Source organism: Ictidomys tridecemlineatus, chromosome 1, assembly GCF_052094955.1.
Source record: "Ictidomys tridecemlineatus isolate mIctTri1 chromosome 1, mIctTri1.hap1, whole genome shotgun sequence".
NCBI lineage: Eukaryota > Metazoa > Chordata > Mammalia > Rodentia > Sciuridae > Ictidomys > Ictidomys tridecemlineatus.
Window position 1 is genome coordinate 138,385,382 of NC_135477.1, and position 27,126 is coordinate 138,412,507.

At 39.3% G+C, this 27,126-nt stretch overlaps 1 protein-coding gene and 1 long non-coding RNA gene across 3 annotated transcripts in view; one reads left to right on the forward strand and one right to left on the reverse strand.

Moving 5' to 3' along the window:
* Positions 1-1,605: 1,605 nt before the first annotated feature.
* LOC144377389 (uncharacterized) lies at positions 1,606-25,577 on the forward strand. The gene is made up of 3 exons (XR_013438364.1): positions 1,606-1,720; positions 15,210-15,283; positions 25,440-25,577. It is a non-coding gene; the product is annotated as an uncharacterized LOC144377389 (long non-coding RNA).
* Znf474 (zinc finger protein 474) overlaps positions 12,912-27,126 on the reverse strand; it is a 28,702-nt gene continuing 14,487 nt past the window's right edge. Inside the window, exons 2-3 of one of the 2 annotated variants that reach the window (XM_013360995.3) lie at positions 23,705-23,788; positions 12,912-15,570 (exon numbers count right to left, since the gene is read on the reverse strand). In XM_013360995.3, coding sequence (XP_013216449.3) covers positions 14,302-15,354 — 1,053 coding nt within the window. In that variant the 5' untranslated portion in view covers positions 15,355-15,570; positions 23,705-23,788 and the 3' untranslated portion in view covers positions 12,912-14,301. The remainder of the gene's footprint in view (positions 15,571-23,704; positions 23,789-27,126) is intronic. The other variant, XM_078048409.1, reaches the window with a different exon arrangement.

A 27,126-nucleotide genomic window follows, 5' to 3' on the forward strand; every position in this document is an offset into this window, starting at 1 on the left:
GGAAGAGAAACTGGGGGCTGAGTTAATCACCAATGCCCAAAGACTGAATCAATCGTTCCTATTGAATGGAACCTCCATAACAATCCTAATTGAAAGGGCTCAGAGAGCCTCCAGGTTGATAAATCACTCTGAGGTACTGAGAAGTAGGTACACCCAAAATGGGCACAAAAGCTCCATGTCACCCTTCATACCTTTCCCTATATACCTCTTCATGTGGCGGTTCTGTACCCTAGCCATGCATCAATAGTGGAGTAGAGATTTAGCAGATGACTCTAGAAGAAACAAATTTTTATGCCAAGAAAACTGCACTAGGCAAGTTAAGGCATTGTGGTATTGTGAGAGGTAGAGAGAAAGCAATGAGAGAACTTAATAAAAAGTGTTCAGGGAGTGTGTGAAGTCCTGTATGCAAGGATGAGGATTTAGATGCAGAGTCAATCAGATTAAGAAATGAGCTAGATGGGGCAACTTACAATTTTTATCTTGGTTGTCTCATATTGGAAAATGTATACTGATTCTGTCTGCATTAGATAGCAGTCTCAAGTCACAATAAAAACACTAAAGCAAGTGTAAATACCCATTAATGAATTAATAATAAAAATATAGCACAGCCATTCATTGAATTATTACTCTGTTCTAAAAAAAAAAAGAACTACTGCAAATTGCACCAATATGGGTGAAACTCAGAATAATCATGCTGAAAAGACTTAGATACAAAAAAATTAAAATTCAAGCTAATCTGTAGTGGTCAAAAGTCAAATCAAGGATTTCCTGGAAGCTGAAAGTATAAGGTGGGACAAAGGACTATAGGGAATTTGGAGTGATAAAGGAAATGTGTTGTACCTTAATTAGTATATAAAACTTCCAAAACTTTTGAATCACATGTTTAATGGGTGCAGTTTATTGTTGTAAATAGTTTCTCAAGAAAACTGACTAAAAACCACCCATGTAGATAAAGTTTAGTGATTTTTGCATTGCTATGCTCATATAAGTACACAGAGTCACTTTTGCCAGGAATTAGGGGATCTATTAAATAGTCTATATTATAAACTCTTTGTCTCCCAAGAAGTTCTCCAGTTCAACAAAATAAATACTACACATCCCCAAACACAAAACCTGAAAAAGTCAAAGACCTGGGGAAAATTAGAAAATGTTTTATTGAGTTTTTTTTTAGTACATTATTTTTTTCCCCTGACAGAGAAAGAGCACTAGTAAAAAACTCCATTCATATGAAATTTTACAAAGAAAAGTCAAATTCTATAGTGTCAGGACCTGGGCTCTTGCAGTCCAGGGATGAAAACACTAAAGTAGGACTCTCACGCTGTGGCCCCATGCATGGTATTTTCTCTGTTGGAAACTAACTGACTCTCATTTTTCAGTGTGAGGAATTTTAAGATTCAGTAGTACATAAAAGCAAGTGAGTGGTGTGTGTGTGTGTGTGTGTGTGTGTGTGTGTATGCATACAAGAACACAAGAGTCATTCATTACTTTTGGTTGATTTAGGAAATACTTGAAAGGATCTCCTTGCCTCCAACTACTCATCCCTTTACACCTCACTTGACTTATCTTTGTCCTCCTCTCCATCTTATCATTATTTTCTTTAGGATCAGTCAGCTCAAGATGAAAGATCAAGCTGAGAACTTTGGCTCTAGAAAGTCGCAAGAACAACTACCCAACTACTACCAGGGAATAGAGGAAGCCATTGGCATTCACACATTGGAAGGTAGTGCTTTGCTGGATTTATTTATTGTCATTGAAGCTTTTGGCCTGTTCTTCATGATGAGACCATTTTTTGTTGGGCTGTGCCAAAACAATCATATCAAAATGTAAAAGATAATTTTTGTTATCATATTATTTTAAGTATGCACATGAAATTCCTGGCTCTTCTCCTAAGTAACATGCTTTGTATATTACTTGGAAATATATTTTTTAAATGATGAAAATTTAATGATTTTTTCCCCCTTTTTTTTTTGAGTTGGCACCACAACATCCCTGCATCAAAACAGTCACATTCCCCAAGTCACTTGAGGGTAACCTTGGGGTCAAAGAGAATTCAGGGGACCCAGAGGTGAAAGAGTATCCTAAAAAGAAAACAGCCCTTGTTATCCTAAACCACGACTTTCAACAAATTAGAAAAAGGCATTCCTACCTTCAGACATTTTCCAACCATATTCCAACCATATGGTTTTAATCATTAATCTGTAACGATACAAGTTACAACTTGTGAAATTTAAAAAAAAAAATAAAAGGTGACCATGAGAGAGATAGACATCACAATCCTCACCCTGTCTCACAGCTGAACCTAGAACTGTCCCTAGATAATGTGTATTTTGTGTCTGAAATACAGCATGACTGCAGCACGGCTAGTCCGTAGTATCTGGCTTCAATCAGTTATTTTTCAATTTCATAAATTCAATAAAACAATGGATTCTAAAGAGCGATAGTACAGTTACATTGTGAGAAGAAATAAACCAGAGATGTCTGCTGAAAGGGCAGCTGAGACCGAATCAGATGCGACCTGTGCTAAATGGAAATGCATCTGGAGGAAAGGGCTGCCTCCCAGTAGTTGATCCAGTTGCAGCCCAGAGTCCACTGCTCAGGAAGTATTTCTGATTACCAGCTATGTGCCAGGCACTGTGCTAGGTACAGAAGGAGAACTGGCCCTAATGGTGGGAATGATCATACCCAACTCACTACCTTTATTGGGAAATATTTTTTAAAGGTTTATCTCTGGAGAAATAGGTCGACAGCTCTCTGTTTGGCAGGGGCAGAGCCCATTCCACATGACAGTAGTCCAAGAGTGAAGGGTGTGGGGAGGGTGAGAAGGGGACCCGCTGAGTGGAGATAGCATTCCCCTGACTTCTCTGCCCACTGACATGTTTGAACTCAGACAGATTAATTTTGAGAACTATTTTTCAGACAAGGAAACTTTTAAAATCCTGAACTCTTTGTGACCCTTTTATTCTCAACTTTGGCTCCCAGGTGTCTGACATGCAGGAATGACTTCCTGCTCTGTAGATTTATGCAGGTGATCCATATGCTGGTTAATGGTGGGGACTGCCTGTGCTCAGACATGAGGTATGCATGCTCCTGCTCCCTGCACACACTGTCACAAACTATGTGGGTCCTGTCAGCATTGTGTCATCTGTAATGCTTCACTAGCCTGTGTCGCTACCTACCCTTGCCTTCATACTCTGGTTCTTAAGATTGTAAATTGATGTACCTTACCTACAGCCATTTCAGTGAATAGGTATGTTTCATTTGGCCAGCTCAATGTTCTTAAAAGTTTTACATGTGAATATGTTTAGGTGGGACCTATTGTCCAGGATACCATGCTGCAGGCTCCAGTGCTTCCCATTGCTCTCTATGCTGTCTGCGCTCCCCTGAATGCATTTGTGCTTATGACTCTGAACAACCTATTTCCCCAATCCCTCAATCTCCCTAGTAAAAAGTCTTTGCTTGTATCTCATTTCTAATAAATGGGATGATGTTTTAATGTGTCAGTGGCTAAAAAAAAAAAAAAAAAAAGGTTGTTGATATGTTCAGTGGATCTTTGCTTTTTACCTGGCATCTCCTATAGAATTAGTGCTTTGATTCATAGGACTGAATCTCTGTGAAATTTTAAAAAAGAAAAAAACAAAAACACTTTTCAGGAAGGAGGGAAGGTATTTTAGTGCAGAAATAGCTCAGTGACACAGTGGAGATCAGCATACTCGAGATTGCCTGTTTGCTTTGAATTTAAACATAACCGCAATTACAACAGATCTTGATGGAAGGCTTGAAGCCCATTCTTAGGCACAGTAGCTCTTACATTAAAGGGTGAGGTTGATTTCTAGACAGTGTATGCACAATAACAATGGGTAAACCTCAAGTCATTTACTTTCTGGAGGATTTTTGCATTCCCCACTGGATACCAGGCTATCAAAAACAGGACCTGTCTTGCCACAGTCTGAGGGAATGTGTGATTGTGCAGCTGTTTGAATGGATGTCATTCCTCAACAAGTGTTTTTCTTTCTGCATGACAAAATTAAACAAAGAATTTAGATCTTAGCTGCTGTTTCAGATTTTCTACACTCCTGATCCCTTCCATTATGCCAAATAATTGAGATGTCTGTGGTAAGTGCATAAGGTGCAGAAAGTTTGCATGGGAGAAATAACAGAGAAAGTTCTCTCCCTTGTCCTGTGATGAAAAAAAAAAGACAAAAAACTCTTTTATAGATCCTTGTATGTATTGAAATCATCTGACCAAGTAGCACAAAACTGGTTAACAATTACCCAGCGTTTACTAAGAAACTGGTCCTGTACTGTGCACTTTACATGCTTTATCTCTTTTATTTTCATAACAATCCTCTAGGCAAGGTAAGACTCAATACCCATATTTTACAAACTAGGAAACTGAGGCACAAATAATTTGTTTTGTCCCAGACTGTGGCTTCTAACCGTGCTTTTCACCACACTACTACTATGGAGGGGGCAGGAGGGAGCTAACAAATGACGCATTATCAGGCATCATCCCATCTCCTTTGCATGCATTCTCTCATTTCAACCAGTAGCAGTATGGACATTGGGACTGGGGAAGTTCAGAAACTTGCTCAAAGGTCCTGTGATTTTTGTTGTGTATCTATGATCTAAATCCAAGTCTGTCTGATTCCAGCGCTTTGAGAAATTTGGGATTAGAGATAATACAGTCATCAGTGGTTATGAAGTATCATGCTCTGCCAATGGATCCACTGAGTCAGCCATTGAATGGGATTTGAGGGAAACCAAAAAAGCTTCTACTCTGTTCTCTTAACTACTTAAATGTTTATTCCTTTGGGTTAAACATTGCTCTATCCCAGATCCTCTTTCAGAATGCAAGTGGACCTATGAGAGGCATTTTCCTATGAAGATCTCTAAACCTCCTTCTAAGAATAATATCAGTGGGTGGAGGTGGCAGGGGTTGGGAAGGTACAGAAAGTACTGAAAGGAAAAGAGATTGGAATATGATGACAGGCCACCAAAGACTCATTTCTCAAAGTCAGAATTTTTGCCTACAGTCATTTAAAACAGTTTCAACAACTTGACTGAGACTGAAAGTGTACAATTAAATTTTCATTCCTTCAGGCATGTCCTGCACATGCAGACAAAATATAAATAGCATTTAAATATATAGGAGTAACTGTATAGTTCAATCTCAAACCTCAACAATTGTAGAATTTGATTGTCTAGGAGCAACTGGTATTTCACATTTACTTCTGGTGTTTTCAAGCAGTTCTACCCAAATCTCACATCTGGAAGGATCATTGTTTGAAATTAAATTGTTTTTGGAAATCACTGGATACCACATAAAGGAATTTTCCAATCCAGTCTGTCTATTAGCCAACTTTTATAAGAGAGTCTGTTACTTACGATTTAAAATTTTATTTTTCTCCTTTTAACAATGAGGCTTGCCTTTTTATTTGGAAATACTGTAAATATTAAAAGTATTTTCATATACCTAGTTTTTTTTTAAAAAAAAAGAACCACTGATATGTGGAATATGTGTTGGACATTTTAGTTAGTTTATCCTGAGATACAATGTTGAAAATTCAGGTCAAAGAACTAATACCAATTTTGAGTCTATTTCATGAAAGGAATATAGTTTCTTAGCTGAAGTTGCCCCCTGACCCCTTTTCTCACATTTGAGATAAAACTTTTCCCTGCTGATACCTTAAGGGACATTGATTAAATTTTTTTGATAAATTCTTGCCAAAAAATTACTTTCCTGAAAGAAAATAGCTAGAGGATTTCACTGATATTTGGTTCCTGTGCTCACCAGTTGGGCAGTAGGTCTGACCTTCATGGTCAGTGACTTTTAGGTCACAGAGTGAAACAAAGCATGGGGAAAAGAGAGGAAAACCCACAAATGGAGACAGCCACTTCATATGTCCAGTGTCCACAGTTACGACTAAAGGAAAGCATAGCCTCTATCTGACCTGAATTTATAAGTGAGGTTATTTTCAGGATCTGTTTTATTCTACAGTTTACATACTAGTATGCCTCTACCTCATGGGTAAAGGCCAAAGGCCAAAGGAGTTTCTGTTAAAAGAAGGCTATCAACTTGAATAGACCAGAAAGAATTCTAACTTTAACAGATATGTGTGTATTTATACATACATGTAATCATATACATCTATGTACCTATGTATCTATCTATCTATCTTCCCCCTATCAGAGTTGGTGCTGGTACCTCTGTATCCTTGCTTATACCCTCTGCCTCCACTTACTTCCTGAAGCTTTAAGTTGGGATCAGTGATACCTTTGCGTTTTCACCTTCTCTGATTAAAGATCATCTGGAATGTGCATGCTGCTTAGGGACATTAAAGACAGATCATGGTGTCAGAGCAGATACTGGAGCAGGAATGCTATAAATTTATTGAGTTCCTGGATTTAGTAGGCCCTTCTTCAATTTGTAATATATTTCTTTATATATATAGGACAACCTGATAGAGGTCAATGCTAGAAAAAGATAAAGGATATAAGGAGGAGAAGCATCAAGGGAAGGCAAAAAAAGAAATCCTAAGAAAAATTCTCTCTGCCTAGTCATAAGCAGAACTAGTGCCTCACATTGAGGACTGACATTTCTGCTCCCAGGACAGTCACCTCCAATTCAATAAGGACTCCTTCCAGGTTGTGTTGTACTGACTTTGTTGGTGTTCTAAGAATTTGGAGAAAGATTTTAGTTGTTGCCATTAGAATTTGGATTTATAAGAACCATGTATATCCATTCAGTCATTATGTAAAGCTCTATTAAGCATCAATTACTAAGAAATTATGGATGTGTGTTTGGGGCTGAAATCAGGGAGAGGAGGTTGACAGGAAGAACCAGGCTTATGAAGACATATGAAATCATTCAAGTTAGATTAATTCTTTGAGAATATGACTGTGTTGAAGTTTTTGTCAATTTTTGATATAATGTTTGGTTTATAAAAAGTGATACTGTCCTCTCACAGAAGTTATAATTTGTACTTTTTTTCCTTTCCAGAGAAGCAGAAAGCCATATAAAACCCTATTTTTGCCTTGAGCTCTGTGTTCTGAGAGAGGCAGCCTTATCTATCATAGTCTCTGTACCCACTAATACTTGATATATACTTATAAATTGAGGCTGCATATAAAAATGATAGTTTGTAATTTGTATAGGTATTATCCTTCAAATTTTTAAATGAGGAAACTATACACCAATTTCACTTTTTGTTGCTGCTGCTTTAAAAGTTATAACACTCCCTCACCCCCTGCAACACACACATATACCATACATATAGATCCCCTGGGTTGACTTTCAGAACTAACCATGTAAAAGGGTCTTTTACCTTAATGATGCACCTTTTACACCTGAGAGCCACGGGATCCTAGAAGGCTGCCCTGATATGCGGTCATGGTTGACCCCAAGGAAAGATGAAGATATGACACATGGAGTTGGACATTAATAGTCCAGCTGCCAGCATCATCAAGGGGCAGTTTGTGAGGTCAAGGCTGATTTTCATGACATCAGCCCAGCTGAGCAGGTGAACCAGGGCCACTGATGGTTAAAAGGGCAAGCACCCCAATTGGGATCCCACTGATCTACCACTTTTATCTACCACTTCCAAAGAGTTCCAAGCATTCTTGGGATGATGGATCATAGAGGCAAATAGTTTTGGTTGTCATGTTCTTGATTTCAGAAACTCAGTTTAACAGCAGGCACACGGAGACCAAGAACCAAGAAGGCTCTTAAAATTAGCCCTTTTCTCTTCCCCTTATACCTCTTTTCCATGAGGTAGGCTTGATAAGCTTGCTTGATATTCCATCAAGAAAATATAGGCTATAAACTAACACACTGAAGCTCCTCCATGACTCACTGCCATCTGACACACTTGCTTTCATCTGATTCAACACACTCCTGAAATAATGAAGTGCCCTGCTCTCACACGTCTGGCACACACACACTGGTGATTCTTTTCCTGGAGTCTGCTTCCCCTCCAGGGTTTTCATTTTCTCTGATTTCCTCTCCTACTTATTCAATGTCCTTTCCATTGGATTTATATCCTAATCATTCAAATATATCCCGAAGACTCAGGATATCCGTAGTTTGAAGAAACCTTTCTGAACCCAACATTTCCATTTCTAACCTACCACTAGTTCTCCTAGTCTTTAGAGCCAAACTCTTCAAAATGGGTCCTGTCTTTATCCTACATGCAATCTGCAGAGCCCACAGCTACACTGAACATATCCTTTGCAAGGTCAGCAAATGAATCCACTCTGCCAAATCAAATCAATATTTTTTAACCTCATTCTACACAACCTCTCTTCATTCACACTGTTTTTCATGCCCTTATTCCTGATTTTTACTCTGATCTCAGCTCCCATAGCAGCATACTCTCTAGGCGTTTGTCCTGTGTCTCCAGTTACTCATTCTCCAGCTGTCTCAGGGTTCATCCTGGGTCTGGTTTCTAGCCCAGTTCTCATTCTGATTTCTTTAGATGTGTGTTAATAATTCACAAGTGCATGTCCCAGCCCAGCCCTCTCCTCTGAGTTCCAGACTCATATATCCCATCTAACTTACTTAAATATCTCACAATCATTTTTAATTTGATATATCCAGAATTAAACTATTGACTCTAATCCCCTACACCTGCTCTTTTTCAAGTCTTCCCCATCTTAGAAAATGACACAACTAGTACAGCTGATTGAGTTCAAAATCTGGGAGTAAGCCTTGCCTTCTTTTCTTATCCCTGCACATCCCAGCTATCGCCAGGATCTGCCCGTTATGCATCTGCATGGCTCTCCTACCAAAAACTCAGGTCACGCCATCATCCACTCTTACCTGGGCTCCTGGAATAGCCAAATGACTGGTATCCTGCTCTGTGGAGAGTGGCTGGAAGGAACAATGCTGCCCTATAGCCTTATTTTGTGCACCTGTCCCTTTTCTCTTATTAGATGCTAGCCACATGTGGACTTTTTACTTCTATGATCTTGCTCAACTCAGGACCTTCACACATGCTAACCTTATCCTGAATGTCTCCCCTTATAGCCATTCCATTACCTCATATCTGCTCTTGGCTGGTGCTTTCCCATCTTCTCAACTGAAGTATGCCCTCTTTGAGGCTTTCTCTAGCACTGTCATCTTGCAATTTGTATGTATGTATTTTCATATTATTTTCGGAGGAGTATAAACCATGAAGTAAAGACCTGTGTCTACATTTTCATGACTATATATTTAGTACTTAGGTCAATGGCCAATGATAAATACTAGTGAATGGACAGGCTTCTTCCTTCTTTGTCCTATCTAACACTCAAGCTTGGCAAGGTAGCTATGATTTTTCTCTATATTATTCCTCCAACTCTTTCATAGTGACATGAAAAGATGTGTTACTTTAGAATTAGACAGACCTAAGCTCTGACACCCACATGTGAACCCATTATGTAACTTGGGGAAGTTGCTTAACCTCAGTCTTCCCACCTGGAAACTAGAAAATACGATATCTATTTTACAACAATATTGTAAAGATTAAAATTATGCATATAAAGAGCTGATCATAAAGCTTGCTGAAACCAAGTTCCCCATGCAGCAGTATTAAGAGGTGTGGTATCTGGAAGGTAAGTCATGAGGGCTCCAGCCTCCTGAATGCTATTAGCACCGTATGGTAAGGCTCAAAGTTGAAGGGAGCCCTGTCCTACCCTTTCATCCCTTCTGACGTGTGAGGACTCAGTGTTTTTCCCCCACTCCAGAGGATAGAGCAACAAAGCTCCAACTTAGAAACAAAGAACAGCCCTCCCCAGAAACCATTCCTGCTGGTAACTTGAATTTGAACTTTCCAGCCTCAAGAACTGTTAGGAATAAATTTCTGACCAGGCATGGTGGTGCATGCCTGCAATCCTAGCCAATCAGGAAACTGAAGCAAAAGGATCACAAGTTCAAAACAAGCCTCAGCAATTGAGCGAGCCTCTCAAAATATAAAATAAAAAGGGCTGGGGATATGGCTCAGTGATTAAGCACCCCTGGGTTTAATCCTTGGTACCAGTGAAGCGGGGGCAGGGAAGAAGAAAGGAAGAAAGGAGTGTGTGGGGGGGAGATGGGGGGGGGAGAGAGAGAGAGAGAGAGAGAGAGAGAGAGAGAGAGAAAGGAAGAAGTTTCTGTTGTGTAGAAATAACTTTCATCTCCAGTATTTTTTTAATCAAGATACTCATTAATAATTAATTCCCTTTCATTCATTCTTCCCCTAAACTCCAAATTTGTCTTATCTAGCAGATACCCATGCACACATACAAAATGTATAGATGCAAGAAAATCCATGTCACCCTTCTCAGTCTTTCTGATTTTGACCTTCCCACTAAGAGTTTCCCACCTTTAAAGAAAGAGATACTTCACCAGGAAACAGCATTTATACCTTTAAGTCACATATGTTAACTGGCGTTTGTGTTACAAGGGTACCTTCTCAAATACATCTGGAGAGGAAAACAAGGAGAAGAAAGGCAGTAAGATATTTGGTAATGTAGAAGACATCACTTTAAAACACCAGATGGCAGCACCAGATGCTAGAGATGTGTCTGAGGAGCTTTTAGTTCAAACCTGGTCATAGAGGATGCCAAGAGGAACTTAAAACTACATTCAGAGAGACAATTGTTTGTAGAAAAGTTAGTGTTCCTTTGAAAAACATGCCTATTTAGCAATAAAGGGCAGGATTTGTTTTAAGGACAATGTTTCATGTGTTACCAGCAAATCTCAAGAAAATTACCCCTAGCATTACCTAACTAATACAGTTAACTAGGAAAAGGCCGTTGTTTATTTTACTCTGTCAATTTGTGTTCTCATTATTCTGAAAGGTTCTAAAGCTAAAGAATAGATTACCATCAGCTTCTGACATTCCATTTCATGGAACTTATGAACAAGGACTAACCAGTGTCTAAAGTAATAAAACAAAAAAAGGAAGAAAATTGGATTTAAAATAAAGGGTCCATTTATTCATTCATCATAAAATAAGAAGTAATAATGACTTCTATTATTATATTCCTCAGCATAGCTTAGGAAATCATTTACTAAATAAACATCAAATCTCATTAAATAGATACAACATTAAAATTTAAAATAATAATTTATGATTTTCTATATTATATGTCAAAATTTCATTTGACATTAATATCACATTTTAAATCTTACTAAACTGGATATTGTTCATCCAGAGTTTTCCTCTTTCAGAGGAAAGAAAAGTAGCTCAATGCTTTACCAAATAGTGGGGAGAGCAACAGTCCCAGAACAGCCACACCCTTTAAATACAAATTCACACCAGGGTTCTATTCCTCTTAAATGCTGTTAGTTTTCTTCACAACCTTGCTGTGAGATTAGAAGAGTAAACTTGGCCTATATTTCAGATGATAAGCAGTGGGACAAATTCAAACTAATATGTGGTTTTAGGGCAAAGAAAATGCCTTCTGAGATCCTGGAGGTGAGCTTGTTTTATCAGCACTTATTTGTGTTCAGATTTGAGCAAAGGATAATGGGAGCATCTGTGTCAGAGGGAATGGAGCCAAACTGTGTTGCAGGAATATTCTACACAAAGGGCAATGCACTGTGCCAGCAAAACAGTCATTGTCACCCAATTGAAGTGAATTGTTTCCAAGTAGTAAAATCATAATTCGGAAAAAAGAAAAGCCATTTCCCTCACCCGAGTTCAATTCAGGTTGAGGGAACCTTGAGAACATTAGGTAAGACAGGTGATTCTAATCTGAAGTCTAATCAGGGTTCTAGAGGACAGTTGCTCTAATTGACAAGAGAAGAAATGAAGTAGACATCTGAATTATACAAAGGAATGCCTGAGCTCCAGTCAGCCAAAAGTTAGTCGTCATGGGCAGATGCGATTTTGAAATCTAATAATGTATAGGGTAATGCTTTTTATGGAAGACAAGAGATTCGAAGCACTATGTAGATTTTGAATGGTACAAAGAAAGAAAAACTTCCACCAGATTAACTTGCAACTGAAAAAGAATACTACACTATGAAGGAAAGGGTTTGTGCTAAAAGCACTGTGGAATGACAAGCATCTTCTCCAGGGAATTCAATGCTTAAACCATCTATGCTTTTCTGAAGGCTAGGAGTATCTTCCTTTTTTTTTTTTTTTAATTATTTGAAATGGAACTCAGGGGTGCTCAACTTTGAGCTACAACTCCACCCCTTTTAATTTTTTTTTTTTGAGATAAGATCTTGCTAAACTGTTCAGGCTGGCCTTGAACTTGCTTCAGCTTTCCAAGTTGTTGGGGTACTATTATGTACCACTGGCCTGGCTAAATTTCTTCCATTTTAATTAACCCAAGCTTGTTTCAATTCTGGCAACTAAGGGGACCCTACGTTGGATGAAATTTCTATGCTCTCCACCGATGCCTGTATGAATCCCTAACAGGCCAGCACACATTTGACAGTGGTGGGTGCTAGTTTCCCACTGACACATGGTTTTCAGGCCTGAGAGCAGGGTTGGGTACATGTTGATATGGCAGTGTCCTCTATATGGCCTCACTCAACTCACCTAAATGTACAAGTCACCAAAGGGCTTTCACTGTCCTCTTTCTGACATTCTCCCCTCCAGACGACTGGGTGAGTCAGGAAGGTGTGTTTTTGTGACACTGTGGGCCCAGCCAGCCTCTTTTAGGAGTGTGACTGAGAGAGTACATGTTGTGCTCAGCCTCTTGGCTCCGGTCTTGGAGCATAAAGTATGTGTTACAACAACAAGCACAAGAGTCCTAACCACACTCCTCCCTATCTCTAGATCTGTAATGAGAACATTTGAGGTAAATGCATACAATCAAGAAACAGGGCTGCAAGTTAGAATGCTAAGGGAGTTTCTGATTTGCAGCCATGAGACGCAGATCCTTTTACTCTGATTCCAGACCCCACACATTTTGGAAGAAAAGCAACAGCCAGAAGATGGGGAAAACAGATCATGTTTATGAGACCAACTTGAAACCCATGCCACACTTAAAAAGCTTGGGGTTTCATTATACAAAGAAGCTAGACAATACCGGCCCCTACCCCAATGTTCATTGGAAAACTTAACCCAGCTCATTAGTCTGATTCTGCCTTTAGAATCATTATCTTGGAATCTCCTAAACCAGTAATTCCATAATCATTTCATTTTAAACATGGAATTTAAGAACAAGGACTAGAAAGTCCCCAAAGTAATAATTTAAAGAAAGTTGGATTTAAAATAAAGGGTCGTCTTCATTTGTTTGGCTTAATCTTTTACAACAGCTTGAGTAATTTGTGTTGCCCCAAAGGTCAATTTATAGACTCATTTGCTGCCTGAAGACTGTAGGAACTGCTGTTGCCGAGAGGCTGTGGTTTGGAGAGTTTCAGAATACTGGGCATTCAAGAAAAAAGCCACGGAAAAAATCCTTGCCATCTCGTATTATAATTTGATAAGGTGTGACACAGACAGTGCATCCATTCCATGGTTTAATGACAGGACAAACAACATGGACCTTATCCTATCTTATAGGTAGCCACTTTGATTGACATCCCTACCCAATCCTGGTTGATGGTGAGACCCCAGGTAAAAGTCCAAGAATTCTTCACCATACAAGCTGGGGACACCTGGAGGTCATACATATTTAGTGACTCAAGTCAGGGGTCAGGACCCTGTGATCAGTCCACACACAGAGTATAGAGCAACAGTGGGATTAAGCACCTCCTAGAACCATAAACATATATCTAGTTGCTTCAATGTCTATGCTGGGGTTAATCCCCCATTTATTATTGTTATGTAAGTGTTATAAGAATGTTGTATTTGCAGGGCATGTGTATTTCTGCAAGTGCTTCAGTGTTTAATTATTGCTAAAGTCATTTGAGGTTTTTGACATAGATTCTATTTTAGTAAGATAAACTCAGCATAACCCAACATTGCCAAAAATGAATTCCTAAGGTAGATGACTAAAATAAACCAGCAATAAATATTGGCTGTTGGAATGGGAATTATATCTCTGTAATGTAGACACAGCATTAATGACTCATTTTCAAATAACAGTCTCTCCCAGGGATAATTGGTATGAGGGATCAGGGAAGAAAGAAGTCCATCTCTTTTAGGCAGCAGAATTGAAGAGGAATATGAACCCACCAGGCAAGGGTGTTCTTAGGTCTACTTTGTCAAGAGAGATATTGCCCCCAGAGTCCACATGGGGATCAACTTGGACAGGCTGCATTGAGGCAGAAATAAGACATTGAAATAAACCATCCTAGGGGCTGAGATGACTGATTTAGGGAACAGTTTTTTTCTTATTCCCTTAGAAGCTGAATGTATCCCCAGATACACCTAATGCATCTTACATGGCATGAATTACCTTATCAGTCACACTGGGTGCTGCCATGTTCTTTTGATGCTTGGAATTAGTGGATGCATTTAGGCCATCTTTACTTCCTAAGGTCAAATTCTGAACTTGTGATCCATTGGATTGAGCTTTGCAACTCTTCTGGTGCACCAGAAGGCGATCTGGGGCAAAAGTCCGTTTACAGTTTGGGCAGGGCACAAGTTGAGCTTGACTTGACTCCTCTTGGCTGGGCCATCCAGTTGGAAGGGGCTGAGGCTTCTGTGGGAGCGGCCGGCGGAGCTCCTTAGGAAGCCTGTCGTTTTCTGCTTTCCACTTTTCCAGGCATTTGGGCTCATGAATAGGAAGGGAGAGTGTACCAAATTCCCTACCACAAATGTAGCAGATGAGAGTCCTTGGTCGGGCTGGGATACCACTAGAAGCTTTCTTGGGGCTGGGAAGATCATCAGAATTGTTGGGGTTCGGTACTCTGGGACCTTCACCCTTTGGCTTGCAGCTTCTCTGGTGAACAAGGAGACGATCGGGCAGGAAGGTGCGGCCACAAAACTCACAGGGCAGCAACTGAGCCTGGGCACTCTGAAATGCTGCCTCATTTTCTGCCGTAAGACTGTAGGACCCACTGCCACCGAGAGGCTGAGGTTTGGAGGGTTCTGGCCTCCTCAGGTGCTTGGGCAACTTGCTGTTTTCAATACGCCACTTCTCCAAGCACTGGGGTTCATGGATGGCTAGTGATTGGGACCCAAATTCTCGGCCACAAATGTAGCAGACCCGGAACCCAGGCCTGCGGGATGGGATCACAGGGAGGCTCAGCTGGTTTTCCGACATTGTGCTCCTAATTGGCCTTTTTGATAGTATCACTGTTCCAGGTCTACTTTTCTGAGCATTTGTCTTTATTTTTTCCCTAGGATTGACACACTCTGCTTCTGGCAAAAGGCTAAAATGGGTGTCACTCAATAGGATGCCTTGGTTGATGAGGAAGGTAGGTTCCTTTGAGTGGTGGAAAGTTTGTTGCAATTCGTTGGAAATCTTTACCTTCTTTTCTCTTTCCATTAACAAAGAAGGTTTTCTCTAGAGCTTGCTCTGATTTGAGGCCAGACTCACTCTGGGCTTTTGCTTAGAGTGAAGGCTTAGAATGAGGTTGGCTGTCCTGGGGTCCCATATTGTTGACAGTACCTTAGGCCCAAAGACCATGACTCAGAGCTTCATTGCAGGGCCGCTGTCTGGAATGTTGGAAAGTCCCCATGAAACCTCAGATGTCTCCAAGATCTGCGGAGGTAGGGTGGGAACATAAATAAAGAAGTTATTACACACACACACACATACACACCCCTGAGATCATAAGTGATAAAGGGCAGTACTGTTTTTAATTGGACTTGTATCCTCTTTGGCTATCACAGTAATCAGCACACATGATTTGTTCAATAAACATTAAAATAAATATGAAAAAATTTCTATTTATGAATTGCACTGTTATGATGTTGAAAGAAATGTTCTGCCCAAAGAAAGATTGTCAAATGCTGTATACTGCAGATACAGATGGCACACACTAAGAGGCCGAGTTCAGGGTGAGAAGACCACAGAAGAGAAAACTAAGAACTGTGAAAGTTCGATTAATGAAATCAGCAGATCATGCAAAGTAACATACAAACTTCCTACCTCAGGGATTCTTAACTTTTTAGTGCTATGGATCCTTTTGACATTTCTATGAAACCTATGGACTTCTTGTAAAAGCAAAAGAAAAAGAATTTTCATTATTGTAGATGAAACCAATGTTGTTGAAATTTGTCCAATATTTTTAGTTGTGATGTGCATTTTAATTGAGATATAATAGTATTGCAGACTTCTTGAATATCCATGGACCTGCAGTGAGGAATCCTGGGGGTATATCTGCACATCTTCTCTGCCCAGATGTTGTTTGGTGCTGTATCTTTATGCATCATTCTTTATTTTCTTGTTTTGTATATGTATGTCTTCCAAATGCTTTATTTTTTTGTACCAGGATTGAACCCAGGGGTTTAACCTCTGAGCCATATCTCCAGCCCTTTTTATATTTTATTTATAGATAGGATCTCGCTGAGTTGCTGAGGGCCTCACTAAAATGATGAATCTGGCTTTGAACTCACAATCCTCCTGCCTCAGCCTCCTGAGCTACCGAGATTATAGGCATGTGCCACCATATCAGGTCCAAATACTTTTTATAAAAAACAGCCATTGTTTTTTTCCCTAATGAACCAGAAGAAAGAACCAATAAGACGATGATAAGATCTCATTACGGGCAAAAGCCTAAATAGTTTTTTATCTTGGGGAAGTCATAAGTAAATTTTACCATGAGTTGTCAATCTAGCCCCAAAAAGAAAATTTTCAGAAGTCTTGAAACTTGTTCATTTTCTGTGTGACCCAGATCAGGGTTAGAGACTCAAAAGCATCCATTCAGATTTTGGTGAGAGAAGCACCTGATCTGAGGCTAGACCCCATGTACCACAGCAAACACAAAAGTTCAGGCAGAGCAAGTACCCAGCAATAGTAATATGGAAACACAGGGTATCAGGTTTAAAAGGAACAAAATAGAGCTGTGAGATCTGAGCCCAGTCCTATATTTTGATGCCAAGAAAAGTCTGAATCTTTGCAGTTCAGAGTATCAAATCAGGTCTGGCACAGAGAAGGAAGTTATTCTTCATTTTGACAGATCCTAAGACAGTGATATTAACACATGTGGCAAAAGAATGTGTTGGCCCCAAACACAGTGGCCAGCATAGAAAATGAAACTCAGAGAGAACTACCACTTGATCAGTACCATCCAGAAAAGAAAGTAAACCCAAAGAACATAAGGAATAGGGTAAAAAGACTTCACTGGGATTTTATCAGCATATTGATAAAGTAACCCCCAAACTACTTTTTTTCATTTGCTCTAAATTTTTGTTCACCAAGGACTTTATGATTTAGTTTCCCATTTTCCCTGATACAAGGAAGCAATAACACCAAAAGTACACAAGAGGACAGATTTAAAAACAGTGCAATCAAATTACCTCCGTTCTTCTAAACTATTTCCCCTACCTTCTTTCTCCCCATCTCTCTCTCTCTCTCTCTCTCTCTCTCTCTCTCTCTCTCTCTCTCTCACACACACACACACACACACACACACATACACACACACACACACACACACACACACACACACACACACACAGCTGTCAATTCTGTTCCCAGAAGATTAGAATACTGAGAAAACCCCATAACTCACCCCAACATTCCTACATTTCTTTTCTGATGAGGTAAGAGAGTAATATTTACTTGCCAGATGCCGCACTAACTTTTTTTACATATACATAATTTCAAAATTAATTCTCAAATCATGATGAGGCAGGTATTATTATTTCAACTTTTTTTTTTTATAAACAAACTGTGACTCAGAAAAGACAAGTAACTCACCCAAGACAGTTTCTAAATGACAGAACTGGGAATCAATTCCAGTTCTCTTTGGCTCCAATATGTGGCTCTTTCCATTATTCATTCTGCCTAAATTCCACCAACAGAGCTTCTTCTCTTTAGTTTTGATCCCTGTTTTAATGCACTATTCATATGCCTCAAGGGAGGGTGTAACTAAGCTCTTACCAGCCTTTATGTTCCCCTTTAGGAGAAGAAAGAGTCAAAAAGGAGGAGCAAGGAGAGGGCACAGATGGGAAAAGCAGAAGAGAGAGATTGGGGTTCTAGAAGACAGGATATTTCCTCAAGTAGAAGAGATCATTTTATTTTGCTATATGTGTGGTTTTTTAGATGATTTTTTTCTTACGTGAAGTGCAATACAGATGCTTTTCTTGATTTCACAAGCATCTGAAGAAAAAATGTACATAACCAGCCAGGGGTGGAGTTGGTAGGCGGGGGTGGGGGGGTGGGGGGGTGGGGAGTGCAGTAGATCAGTGATGACTGTTCACTCTGTTTTGACAATGGACTCAGAGCCCAGCCTGTCCAAGAAGGCCGCGTGCTGTTCAGCTTGTAGCCACATCACCATGTGGATGAGAGGTGGAGCTTTATGGTCCACAAGCATTTGTGTACACAAACAAGTTCTCTACCACAAACATGATGACACATCTTAAAATCCCATTTGAATCTTTATCTTATCTTTTCCTATCATCCCTGACATCCTGAAATTTCTCTCTCATCATGATTTTATAAAGGTGTAAAGTATAAAAGATGAGGTTGCTGGAAATGAGTAAATTTGGGGGACCTGAGGTATCTAATTCTGTCAGTGATTCTGCTAAGGCAGTATGCCATGGCACAGCATGGTCAGCTGCTCTACCCTATAAGTTAGTTCTAAAAGCAAAAGTTCTGGAAAATACTAAATACATATACTTAAATCACTTAAGAAATTGGCCTGTCACCCAGACACATCATAAAGCAATGTTGCTAGTGTATAAAGAGAACCACTTTGCAAAGCCAGCCAGCTTCACCCCAAGCATCTGTGGAGAAATGTTCACTCAGTTGGCCTGGATTCTTCATTTTGACCATATTTGCACATTGGCCATCTAAAGAATGTCTTGGAAGGCTCACGTTTTATCAATATGATGCCATTTTTCCATTCCCTTTGGGGTTCATGGGAAGGGAGAGACAAATTCACAAAGTTAAGTGTAATAACCATGGAAATCCAAGATCTATCTTGGCACTAGAGGCATTTCTCTAAAAGAGGGAAAAGAATACAACCAAAAGTGATTAAACCTTTTAAAAAATAATTTAGTCCTTTAAAATAAAACAAATATAGTTGGTACACAACACGACTCCTCTTAGTTATTATTGAATATTAATACTTTAAATGGTTGCACATATAAATAAGAAAGAATTGAGGCTGATGCTGAGGCTGAATGAAATTCTAAAGAAAAGGGGTTTTGTTTTTAATATCTTTGATCCACCCCACTCATCAGCTGCCACTTTTCCCAGCCTATTATCCTCATATTTCTCTCCAGTCTTTCTTACCTATGGGTCTTGCTTTCAAAAAGGACCTGATAGACCCATTTAAGACCTATGAGGCAATAGCCCTCCTAGAGTCTGGCAGAAATAGCTAGTTTCTTACCAGCAGCTATTCTTCCCAGGTCTCTTAAATTAACACAGCTCTAACTTTTAGCTGGGACATGTTACCGAGCTAAAAATCTATTGAGTTTCTTTGAAGCTAGTACAAGTATTGGTGGGACTTGTAAGAATAGAGGCACAACCTAATCCTCTTCTTTCCCTTTACACTGATGCTTAGAACATAGATGCGATGGCTGGACCTCTTAACAGACATCTTGGACCAGACTACCTCTACATAACTGTTGATAGGAGAGAGCACAGACCTGAGCCAACTTAGGTCATATTGTCACAGGGGTGGGAGTGAGGATTAGAAGAGGAGTCCTAGAAGTCCCCTCCAAAGAGGAAAAGGGGACCTCAACTCAGCCCAGGCAGGTTTCTTTACTTTCTTTTACCACAGTAAAGAATTCCAGGGCTCTTCCTCCCTGCTCTGCTTTGAGCCACCACCCCCCCCCCCTTATATCAAAGAAGACATCCGGCATTTGTTTTTTAGGGATTGGCTAACTTCACTTGCAATCTGTACACATGGAAAAATAAGAATTCAAACCCCATTTGAATCAAACTTATGATAGGTCAAGATCATTGTAATATTTTGAGAAACTAATAAAAAAAAAAAGAATTCCGGGGCACATCAGAGAGTAAAGCAGCAGGGAAAAAACACAGTAGGACAGAGTGGAACTCAAAGGAAGATGGAGCCCAGGTGCTCCAGGCATGCACTTTGGGGATATCCAGTCTTCCTTTAAAGGCAACTGTGAGGGTGGGCATGGGAAAGGATGTGGCAACAACCTTGGTAATGGTGGTTTCCTCTTCCTTCAGGAACCTCAGGTTGACATTGTCTCCCCATCTATAAGATGTTTGAAATGTGCCTAGACTATCCGTTCCTCTCTCTTTCTCAGATACTGAGGATTGAACCCAGGGGTGCTTAACCACTGAGCCACATCCCCAGCCCTTTTTATATTTTATTTAAAGACAGGGTCTTGCTGAATTGCTTAGGGCCTTGCTAAATTTCTGAGGCTGGCTTTGAACTCAGGATCCTCTGCATCAGCCTCTGGAGCCACTGGGATTACAGGTGTACACCATGGTACCCAGACACCATTTTCTTAAAATGCATTTCCCTTTGCTTTATCTAACCTGAATACACATTGTGTTTGCTAACACTGTACTTAAGTACTTTAATCAAAGTGAAGCAGTTTTCATGAATGAGTGACTTTACAGTAACTATAAGATTTGTAGATTTCTTAGAAATTTGAGAGTGACAGACTTAGAGTAAAAAACAGAGCCAAGGAGTAAATCCAACCATGGGGATTCTAGATTTACAATTATCATCTCTTTATCCTTCCCTTTTTTCTCCGTCCTGCCCATCTTTATTTCCTCTATCTTACCTTGGTATGAGTTGCAGCATACCTTTCTTGGACTTTACTCACATAAGAGAAATGTTTATTTCCACTTTTTAAAAGGGGTTTCTGATTCACATGAAATTTATTAGAGATTGAAATTAATATTTATTTCAACAGTAGTTTTTGACTTTGCACAAAATGAGTTATAACTGTGATATTTCAAATTTCAAGGCTTTCCTTTTTTATATTGTGGTACTAGGTATTATACCTAGAGGTGCTTTACAACTGAACTACCTCTCCAGCCCTTTCTCACTTTGTATGTTTTATTTTGAGGCAGGGTCTCACTAACTTGTGATTTTCCTCCAACAGCCTTGGGATTACAGGTGTGCACCACCACACCCAACCAAATCTTCCATTTTTAATATAATTATTTTTTAAGAGTGTAATGTTTGGGGGCAAAACTGACTTATTAAAACATATACAATCTCTTTAAAATCAGAACCAAAGACTCAAAACTATAAATATTGTGCCAATGGAGCTTAAGAAATTGATTAACAATATCTCCCTTCCTAGAGATGTTTTTTCTTTCTTTCTTTCTTTCTTTCTTTCTTTCTTTCTTTCTTTCTTTCTTTCTTGGGGCAGGGGGAGACATTTTTCCACATGAAAATAAAAACTGTTTTTTTTTTCTATGAGCTTTTTAGAGAATCAGGAAGAACTATTGTGTCAGTTATTAACTTCCTGTGCTGATACTCCCAGCCCTCTCTCCTACCTTCAGCTGGCACTGAGACTCTGTACAGCTCACTTCTGCTTTGCCAGCTGGCTCCAGGGTATGCTCTGCCAATAGCATTACAAAGAAGAATGCAATGCTGGAGGAGGAAAAGGGGACTGACTCTCCTTTGAAGACTTCCTGGCTGCTTGTGGCTGCTGTGCGCATCACCCCAGCTGCATATCTTAAACCCGCAGCAGCAGTTCTTTCCTGTAGTAACAGCTGAATCCAGTTTGCAGTTTTTTTCAATACTTGTAAAACTGACTCACTGACCTTACCCCACCAGTCGCCATCACCAGCCCGCCTGTGATTCACCTTGAAGAAATGATTTTCAGTCCATTGGGCACCTTTTCTTAGTTTTAATAATCTAAGCCTCTTTCCTTCTATCCTTCAAGCCTTAGGAATGGCAACTATCACCTCCCTTGCAGTTATTTATTTTTTGCTACTTAGGTTGCAACCTCATTCCTAGTTAACAGCACTTTATATTAAATTCTGCTTAAATAACAGGTATCGTTTCTGTCTCCTGACTGACATAACCGCACTCAGAATATAAGTGATAAAAATTTGTGCTACTCAAGCTGCATGTTGCTTTGATATTGCAATAACGTGCACACACACACACACACAAAAAAAATTCTTTCACAACATTGGAGTTAGTTGGCTTTTTGTCACTGTTACCAAAATACCTGACAAGAACAACTTAGAGGAGGAAAATTTTATTTTGGCTCACAGTTTCAGAGGTTCAGTTCATGGCTGGCCAGTTCCATCACTCTGGGCCTGAGGTGAAGCAGAACATTATGGCTAAAGGGTGTGGCCTGCTCTGCTCCACCCTGCCCAAAGCATCTGGGGAGCAGAGAGAGGGAAAGGGGCTGTGGGAAGATGAACCGTTCTGGGACAGGTTTCCCAGTGACCCACCTCCTCTAGCTATACCCCATCTGATTCTAGTTGCCACCCAGTTAGTCCATTCAAACTAAGATGGACAGATTAGATCATGGCTCTCATAAACTAATTATTTTACCTCCTGTGTTAACACAGGAGCTTTTGGGGGATACCACATATCTAAACCATGGCAGCATTTTAGAAAATAAGATGCTTGCCTTAATGTTTGAAACTCATTTCAATCCACAGAAATATATCTTTGTAATTTTTATACCATCACCATGATTTAAGAGCCAGAAAATGATGCTCTTCCACTTGCCAGTAACTGACCTAAATTATAAGGGGAAATTTTGCCATTTAAGTAGAGTTATATTTTCCTCAATTTTAAATGACATTCTGCTGATTACCCAACCATTGCTGCCACAGGGGGAGTCAAAGTAAAGTGATCCTACTTAGACCAAAGATAACCAAAGGTGAAAGGAACTGGCCCAGTTTTCTGGCTGGTTCTCCACACTTTTTTCTGGGCAGTACCAGGGGCCACTGGCCCCTGAAATCCTCAATAAATATAATATATGAGTAGATCAAAGGCCATACGGGAATAAGGAACAACAAGGAACAATGTTTAAGGCTAAAAACTAGAAAAACTTTCAAAAAAGTCATTTAGCCTAAGTCATGGCATCAAAGGAATATTGGCATTTTCAGATTGATTTTGAATAGCTAGTAAAATTTTCCTTCTCTTAGTCTCCCCCTTCACTGTTAAACCAAGAAAAGTTCTTTCACTTTCATTCAACCTAATTGTCAGGTATGGACATAATAGTCTATGGTGTTATAAAATCTATGGAAGTAAAAATGTGGGAGACAGGCCCTCTTTATACTTCTAACTAGAGCCTTCTGCAAGGTCATTTTATGTTGTTAAGGCTCATAATATCACCCTATGAAAGCTATTGTTAGATCAAGTCTATACTTTTCACTCTATATTGAGTATCCAAATCACAGATTACCCAAAACTCACAAATGACACACAGGTATGACCTTGTAATTGCAATACTTACATCTGGAGTGGTGGAGAATTGGTTATGGAAACCATCAGTATAATCACATTAGAGGCCTATAATGCATTCAAAAGGCAGCCAGGGCTGGGGCTATGGCTCAGTGATCAAGTGCCTGCCTAGCACGTGTGGGGCACTGGGTTCTATCCTCAGCATCCATAAAAAATAAATAAATAAAATAAAGGAATTGTGTCCATACACAACCAATACATATATATTTTAAAAGGTAGGAAAATAGAAAAAGGTGGGGTGAAGGAAATCAGATTATTGACTAACAATGAGTAAAGTAACAAATGAATAATTTCACATACCATAATTTTCTCACATTTAGGGTAATTCTATCCCAGGTGTTGGATCATAGGCCAAATATGGCCTATAAATATATTCTTTTTAGTCTGCAAAGAGTTAAAAATGTTTGAATTAGTTGCTATTATTTTAAAATTGAGAGATGTTCACATAAAATACAGATTTTTGTTTGTTTCTCTTGAAAAAGCAGAAGATCTAGCTGTACAGAAACTACATCCCATGTGATCACATCCAACTTAAGCCAAAGCTGAGTAAAAGTTGTGCCTATAATTCAGCCAGCCAGTCTTCACTTTTTCAAAGTTTCTCACCAGCCAGCTGAGTTAGTTTATATTTTATGTCCAATATTTCCCATTAGCCTGCTTCTTTAATTTATAGTTCATGCTCCATTCTCTGAGGCATTTGAGATTTTGACCCTTGCTTGAAACTGCCTCTTTCCCACATTTTTCTTCTTAATTAAATATTTGAGAATCACTTCAAGGAACTGAAAATCTCAGCCCTTCAGATATTGGGAATCCACTTGAAGATATCCTATCTTTTCTGGAAGATGTTATCACTAAAGCCACAATATATTTATTAGTAAAAATTTAGAAGGGAATCTTCCCAATGAAAGTAGGTTAAGGATGAAATGCATGGTTCAAAAAGGGAGAAAAAAGTCCAAAAGAAAATAAAGCATCAGTGCCCTAAAGAAGGACTATTCCTAAGTTATGGGGAGTTATGAGACAACACATTTATATATCAAAGAGCCATCGTTTGTTACATCAATAAGCAAGACAATAGGGAAATAAAGACAAAAGTAAAACAATAGCAGACAAAAAAATGTATTTCATGGATCATCTGCATGTTCTGAAGGCACTCCTGTAATTATTCAATTCTCATATGATATAATAAGAGCTACTCTTCTATTTTAAGCCAATAGGCCTTGAGTTACCATTCAATGATGCTCCAGATGAGAAATGTTAGATGTTTTCTCTTATTGGCTTAAAGAAAGAACCAGTCAATAAAAAGAATCATAAACAAGCTATTAATATAAAGTATAGTTGGATTTTCAAAATTTGGTCTGGAATCATGCTTCCTTGTGGGGATTACAAAATTGGGTGCACTTTTCTTTCTGCCAAGTTAGCAGTCAAGAAATACTTAAAAAATTAGTTTGTACCAAAAATGTGTAAGAACAGCACAGCAATTTCTTCTCAACCTAGAATAAGATCTCCTAAATCTATCCAGAGTGTAAGTTGATGTATTATGATTTTTTTAAAAAAAGTTGGAAATTAGGTACTCATGTTTTAGAATTCAAAACTAAAAAAGAATTTAAAATAGATGTGTGTGTTTACTAGCCCCATTATGTGATATGTGTGCACAGTGTTTCTACTCCCTTGATTTACTGTTATTCAGAGCAACACTTTTGGCACTGACTTCCAAGCCACAGGGAAGTAGCATCTGAAGTGCAGTCACTGAACTAGTGTGCCCAGGTGGAAACAAACATAATGAAGAATAGAGCAGCCCTTGGAGGCTGCTTGGCCAGGACAGATTGGCATGGGAGAGATGGACCTGACTGTATCCTGAAGAAACCTTTTTAACCACATCCCCACTTTACCCTGCAACAATCTCAAGGTTGTATCTTAGCTCCATCCACCTCTAGGAGGTCAGTACCTCCTGGAGCCTGGCTGAGTCTTAAATTGATCATTATTATCATTAATTATAAACATCAACACTCTCTGTTAATTATGATCTCTTCACCCAAAGCTAATCTGAGGAAAGCCTGGACAGGAAGTCACAGGGCAGGGCCCAGAAGGCAGGCTGGACTTCTGCTGCATGTGTGAGTGAAAGCGCCTCTGTGTTCATATGCTCATCGTGATTCCCCTGATGGTGACTCCTGGGACCTGGTAGGTGGGTCCACTTTGTGACTCATGTTTCTTCTGCTGTTGATATACGCCCACAAACCGAATGCTGTCTCTCAACATGGGCCTTTTGTGGCTATTCTCCCAACATCTCCTATCCTCCTGTGTAAATAAGTCATCAAAAAAACTATTGTCATTCCATTTGACATCACCGAATCTTGTAAACAAGGCACTCGTTCACAGGCCATATGGTTAGGGGTCATTGCTGACTCAGAATCTACTACATCTTTCCTGTCTCAGGAAAGCTTACACAAGATATCCCCTGCTGAAGAAAACCACTAGAATGAATCTTCTAGTGTCTACGGGGAACTTGTTCATTCTCAGTATCCTAGGAGCCCGGGCAAAATATGAAATGTGGTGACAACTCTTTATTTGAAAACTTCCATAGTTTATGGCTTAAATATTATGTGGTTTAAATTTTACTGAAAGCCTCCCTTCACTGCATGTCCAATTAGTATCAAATAACAAGGAAGTCAGTGAGAGTATCAATTGACTTGTTCTGTTTTTCTGTAGTTAAAACAAAAAGATCTATATGCATAGTTTAAGTCACACATAAAATTAGAAAGATTAGCATATTCAACTGGTCAAAGTCAATTACAAATCAACTTTAGATGCTGATTTCTCCCGTCTTTCTTGTGTTTTCAACAGGACCTTTTTCTACCTTCTGTGTTCTATGTCACATTTCTAATGTTTCCACTTGTCTGTTTTTATGACTAGAACAACCCAATATAATAAGAATGGATGCCATCAAGAAGAGAATAAAGATTAAAGCCTCCCATGGTTGATCCTACTGCTGATTTCCTCTGGATTTTCCATTTGGCTGGAGGGATAAAGGCAAGGCTAACCAATTTACTGTTTTAAGTATGTGGTTTGTATATTCACTCTGCTATATGCTGGAGAAAGCAGAATATTATATATTTGAGGCAATTAGCCTACTCTGATCACAAGAGACCTCAAATGTGAAGAGCCTTTCCCCAAGTTCCTGAGAAAAAGAAGCAACAGCAGAAGAAATATGAATCATGAAGAGGACCCAACTAGCTGGTGCTGACTTTAAAGACATAGGAAGGGGGCTACCAGCCAAGTAATGTGGTTTTCTCTAAAATCTAAGAAAGCCAGAAAATAGATTCTCCCTGGGGGCTTTTGAAAGGAGCTCCCCCTTGCTGACGCCTCAATTCTTGCCCAATGACAGCCATGTTGATTCATGGAATTGTTAGATAATGAATTTATGCTGTTTCAAGCCAATAATTTTATAATGACTTGCTAAACTAGTAATAGAAAACTGAATTATCTCAAGAGAAAAAAAATCAGTTGTGTGAATGCAGCCTTCTGCGAAAAGGTTGTGCAGCCAAGTTTATCCATACTGTGCCCAGAATAATAGCCAGGAAACAATAACCCCAGCCCAAATGCCGATAGAAAACATCACCATGAGGGTCTCAGTCTCTTGGCCCTTGTTGAGATGTACTAGTTGGTCCTCTTGAATAAATTACAACACAATTCACTTATTGTAACAAAAGCACAAGTACATAGCATTA